The sequence below is a fragment of the Apostichopus japonicus genome, chromosome 12 (genome assembly GCF_037975245.1).
Source record: "Apostichopus japonicus isolate 1M-3 chromosome 12, ASM3797524v1, whole genome shotgun sequence".
Taxonomy (NCBI): domain Eukaryota; kingdom Metazoa; phylum Echinodermata; class Holothuroidea; order Aspidochirotida; family Stichopodidae; genus Apostichopus; species Apostichopus japonicus.
In genome coordinates this window covers 6,352,965-6,358,857 of record NC_092572.1, presented here as the reverse complement: position 1 = coordinate 6,358,857, position 5,893 = coordinate 6,352,965, and the positions used below count along the sequence as shown (strand labels likewise).

Below are 5,893 nucleotides of genomic sequence, written 5' to 3'. Positions count from 1 at the left end.
TAAGAGCCGGCAAAGCAAATAGGCAATATTTTTTTTTCTGATATCAAAGAAAGGTTAATTTATATCTGTGTGATTTGTAGTTCTAGTGAAATTCCAATATAATCATCATCATCTTCTTCTTCTTGCTTGCTTTTGTCGTGGCCAGCTGATAAAGTCGTGCAACTTTGAAGAGAAAAAAGATAAATAAAATAAATGACTAAAAAAACGAACGAAGATATACAAAATGATTAAACATGGACTAGTGATGAAACATTGTTATAGTATACTTTGTTAGCTTGACCAACAGTACCTTTACATTTAAATATAATTCCAGAGCAAGTTACCTATTCTTTTGAACGGCGGCATAACTAGCAACATCTCCGGGCAGGTAGAAGTCCAATGCATGTGCTTCCTTTCCATCTACGTCGTTGCATGGAAGTCTGCATGCATTCGTTATTATATTAAAAACAAGACATGTTATATGATTTATTTATACATAAAATATGAACAATTAATTTTATTCATGAGAATCTAAGCTATTTTATAAACATTAGAAAGTCACAAATGATTTATTTTATGTTATTCAACTGTCTTTGATTCCGTAATGCAATATCATGGTAACTTAGAATTTTGATACTGCTCAAGTTGATTATCTCTGTTGGTTTGAAGATAATAATCGTCTGAATATAAGAAATGCCTAAGATGATGTCTAATTTACGTTTCCACCACACCCTACAATGTTGCACTTTAAGCACATCTGTATTAATTGACGGGACATATAAAGCTTAATAAATACTATGGTATTCAGAAGATATGTTATTTGCAAAGGTCCGTTTCGATACAGCTTAAACTACTGATAAAAACCAATGAATAGTTGCCACACATGCTTACTCTTCATATGGGTCCACTGACTGGTCTCTTGTGATATTGCTACCGAAACCAGGGATACCTGTTAAATCAAAGTTATATGAATTTTTATTAAAACCTTATTATTTGTATATTTCTTTGAAAGGATTTTCAATTTATGTCAAGGAACTACATATATAACTTTGCAACCTTATGAAGGCGCATTCTTATCACGAATAATTTTCAAAGAGGTATTTTAGCATTCAGAAGCTGATATTAAATTAGCCCAACCCTCCGTATACATATCAGATAACATGATATTACACTGAAACTGATTAAATTCAATCGACTTGTAATTCCGATAGAAAAACTCTCGGTTATTCAGTGCTGGACGTCGAATGGAGAGAGAACATTTCTTGAATCATTCGTTGTAGTCAAAACAGTCTTGACTAGCCGTGAGTAATGTCGACCGGCTCTCACAACACGTTTTGAAATCCAAGAACATTGATTGAGGACACGTAAAGTTTACCACACCCCGGTAGAAAGCCTAAGCGTATTACTGTATCAGCATATCGTTAATTTCTCGTAGGACATAGCTGGAGTATTTGTAAGAGCAGCCCATGTACAATAAGAACTATAAAATCTCTCAAAAATGAGAAGATAAAATGATAAATAGACACAAAAGTTCAATCGACAAAACAATAGAATATTAAGGGGAGGTTAATTAAATTTAGAACTAAATTTTGTGGAAGGTTTGGGAGACCAAGCTACGCTAACGATTGAGTATGTAAATGGTGAATCTACTTTCAACACCCACTTCCAAGATGTTAATAGTATAGTGAACTCAACGATTGTACGTCAATTTGTGCAAACTACTTCCATTCATTCGGTACTGATTTACAGAAATAGATGTTTTCCTAAAACTCAAATGTTCTCTTGCTAGGTGCATACTACACTGAATCACCATGCTCTATATGAAGTACAAGTTTATGTTTGAATGCACTTATATGACCACATCGTTGTCAGGTTACCATATTTCATCATAACTGAGAATTAATTAACAGAAAAAAGCAGAAACATCCTGAAATATTAGCGTTGCACATATATTAATGTATAGAAATATGTTAAACTGCAATGGTTGACTGCTTTCATTAATGTGTAAAATATCGTCACTAAATTTGCAGTCACTCTGCATTTCATGAAAGGTTTTACACCTTTATGTGTACTTAATGTCGCTGTATGTTCCATTGCAAATTCCTTTGAACACAAAGAATGATTCTCATTATACAAATACCCAATTATCTGTGAACCTACTTCTAGTATCCGGAAGAGTTGGGGCCTGGTTGTTGCTGGCTCGATGAAAATTACTTGGAAAATGTATAGAATTCCTTACCAACCGACTATATCTATGAAATATACGAACGAAAGAAGAAATACATTATGTTATCTTTTGTTTTGTGAAGTAATATTAAAGGTACATTTACCATGCCACAAATATCCACATTTTTTTTTTCAAATGTTACACAAAAACAAAAACATTTAAAAGTTAACGTTGGAAACTTCTAGTGATTTACTATTTGTCACATATCTCCTTAACTATGGATCATATCGAAAGCGAAATATGTTTCATATTGTGGTTAATAATAAACGTATTGTTTTTATAATAATAGTACACTTAAATAGAAGTAGGCCTACAGTGGTTATCTCTCTAAACGTTTTGATCTTTAACTAGGAGTTTGCCTGTGTTAGTGTCACATTCATTTAATAACCAAGATAATGTCAAAACCTGCAGACTTCCCACGTTTGGACACAAACATGGTGGTCTTCACAACAATAAAGTCATTATTTTTCCAAATACCTTGTGACAGCAGGAAGGAAATTACGCGAAACCTTTTCTAAAAAAGAATAGGAAATAAGTATATTTTATATCACTTTTCTCACATTCGTTAAAATAGTCCGGCTTGCTAACATAAATTAGTCAATGAAATGAAACGTGTCTGTAAATTGTATGCACCAGGGTAAACTCTCAGCATGTAGGCAGAATGTTTTACGATGCCCAGTGTACAAGGTGTAAAAAACAATTTAATTGAGGTGTGTAAAAGTTTGTATTGTGTTGTAAACAGAAACAAATGGTTGTTCCAAGTTAACAAGGGATGCTTAAAGGATAACCTATCATTTCCTTCGAGGGAGTGAAAGATGAAATGACAGGAGCATCGTTCCAAATTGTCATTATGGCTTCGACATAGTTAAAACAAATGCAAGTATCATATGCCTGTAGGATAGTTGTTACCTCAGTTAAGTTAAGCTGTCTTAACCAACTTCGGCGCTGTATGCACCTGAACCATTTTTAATTAATTAATTACTTTTTTTTTTGAAATAATGCAAACAATGGCAGTTTTTTTTTCATATAATTGTTACGTGCTATCAACATTTCGACACTGTGTTATCAACAATTGTTGTTAAGATTTCAGGGTTCACTCTTATCGACTATATGTACACTGTTATTTGTCAACCTAAATACTGCCATTCCAACCTGTTTGATCATATTTCTCCATTTTCGTATTGTGCATTACATGAAAAGAATATATTCCTTTATCTGTAATTTTGTACTTACTTTGATAATATTTAAACGCTACTAGTAACGCAACGATTATGACAGAGGCGACAAAAACGCAGATAATGGCTTGGAGATTCTCCACAAGAAATACATCAAATGTTACTGAATTTGTAAAAAGAAGGTAGTCAATGAAACAAAAAGGAACAGAAAGGTAATTTACTTTAATTAAAATGATAAGAATCAAAGATGCAAGATTTAAAAAATAGGTTTATATGGAAAGGTTTTGCTTCATCGTTATCAATTACAAACTATTTTGCCACGCTTTAAATGTTCTATGGTGTGTAATTGTAATAATACCTTCCATTACTACAGTCATACTTTAAGTGATACAAATGTTTTCAAATATTTCATATGTTTTATCAAACTTTCGAAGAACAATTGGAAATGAAGTTAAATACTCACACTTGATGTTAATCATAACAACATTACTATCATCAAAATGCCGAAACGTGTTGTTAGCGCGACATCTGTATGCATCTACCTCTTTACTATTTTCAACTCTGAAGTAGAAATCCCAAGTAACTTGACGTCGCTTAGTGGTAACATTATCTATTGCAGGGAAAACATCCATTACAGTTTCCCAATTGTCTAATACTTTTTTCTGGAGATAAACATCAGGGATGGGATGTCCGTAGGTAACACAATCAATGACTACTTGGTAGACTCCATTGTCGTACGTCTGTTTCGAGAACATTGCAACAGTTGCTGGGACTGAAATTTGAAAGTGAATGACAATCACAAATATATCAGTATTATTATATGTCTACGGTACCAACTCCAAACACCTGGTATGTACTAGCCAGTTTTAGAACAAATGTAACTATATTATTTTACACTTACTACGCGCTTATAACCTCTTCTTCAAAAATGCCAGAACATATTTGAAACAAACATGATTTGAAGCACAATATCTAATTTAAAAAAAATGGATGCTAAACTTTGGGAGCATAAAATTTGTAAATAAAAAACACTAAACTTTGTAATTCTCACCTTGTGTTTCAACAAGAAATCCATTGCCCTCCTCTTGGTTTGTAAAACCGTTAAAGGCAAAACATCTAAGTCTCTCTGATATGCTGTTTGTAACATTATAAAACAACGTCCATGTCCTCTGGGTTCCCTCCTCTTTTATCAAATCCGGAATTATGCTCGTATTTACCCACCGAGTCATGTTAGTATCATACCTTTGCAGTATATGATGAGGAGGTGGATTGCCGTCAGAAGTGCATGTTATTGTGAGACTAGTGTAACGTTCTGCAATTACTGATGTCATCGCATTATATGGTGGTATCCACTCTGCAGAGGCTGGATCTGTGAATGGTAATGTTGGCAATTCAGGATTAATGTTGAATGCAATATGTAGATTGGAAACACAAAATGTTTGTGTTTGATATGTTGTAAGTTTGTAACCCATACCGGTTTGTGTTTTTGAAGCAATATGGTCGAAAACAAATACACAAATCTATCACACTCCTTTTTTGAAGACACAAGAAACCGATCATTACTATAGCGATTCATAGTCCTTCATATTGGCCTATGTAAGCAGCATGATTTGAATATAATTGGGAGAAAGAAGCCAATAGTTGTGGAACTGACTCATTTGATTGCGCCTTGACGTGATACTCCTGCAGTAAACTTTGTGAATTAAAGTCACCCATACAACACAGACCGTTTTAATGATTTATTCATCATACATCTTTATCGTTAAGTTATCAAAATTAACAACGGTGATCAGTATGTTGAGTTACTCTGTTGTGATCTGAATCTCGCTATACTCACAAGTCACATTGATCCTCTCTTGTGTAGTCGAATTCAACTCGTTTTCTACTGTGCAGACCAATAACTTGTTGTGATGTTTCCTTGTTGCCGTGAAAGATACATTACTGCAAATGAGGCTTCCTGTGAAGTTGGTTCTGTATGTCGTGGCCAGTGCAGTATCAACCGACCACAAATACTTCACTTGAATTCTGCTATCTGTGAATGTCACACAACATTCTGCTGACAAAGTTTGGTTCTCCAGAACAGAGCTGATTGATTTCATTGTCGGACCATCTGGGAAAGATAATTGACAGTTTAAAACGATGTGCTGATATTAACAACATGTTGATTTATACTATTGAATATGTTGAACTATGAAACAAAAGGTTATCACATACCTTGTACTACAAGCTTCCAATTCCTGGCTTCCGATTTACCGTCCACAGGGAGAACAGTTCTACATGAATATTGCCCAGCATCATCAAAACTTACATCCTGTATTCGTAGAGAAGCAGTATTATCTTGTTTACTTATAGTATACATGCGCCCATCCTTATTTATAGTTAAGGATTTCTCTGGATCGTGTCTGAGCAACGAAATTCCGTTTTTCGTCCATGACACTTCGTATTTACTTTCAGGGAAAGCGAACGAACATGTTGATTTTGAAGGGAAACCGACTTTAGCCAATCGTATATG

The 5,893-nt window shown here is 34.1% G+C and overlaps 1 protein-coding gene across 1 annotated transcript; it reads right to left on the bottom strand.

Moving 5' to 3' along the window:
* LOC139977480 (uncharacterized) lies at positions 1 to 5,893 on the bottom strand. Its single transcript, XM_071986830.1, has 9 exons — positions 5,219 to 5,893; positions 4,433 to 4,750; positions 3,845 to 4,153; positions 3,440 to 3,544; positions 2,684 to 2,720; positions 2,140 to 2,231; positions 871 to 928; positions 324 to 419; positions 1 to 162 (listed from the first exon to the last, which is right to left on the bottom strand). The coding sequence occupies exons 1-9, from the start codon at positions 5,478 to 5,480 to the stop codon at positions 60 to 62; spliced, it is 1,380 nt and encodes a 459-aa protein (XP_071842931.1). The 5' UTR covers positions 5,481 to 5,893; the 3' UTR covers positions 1 to 59.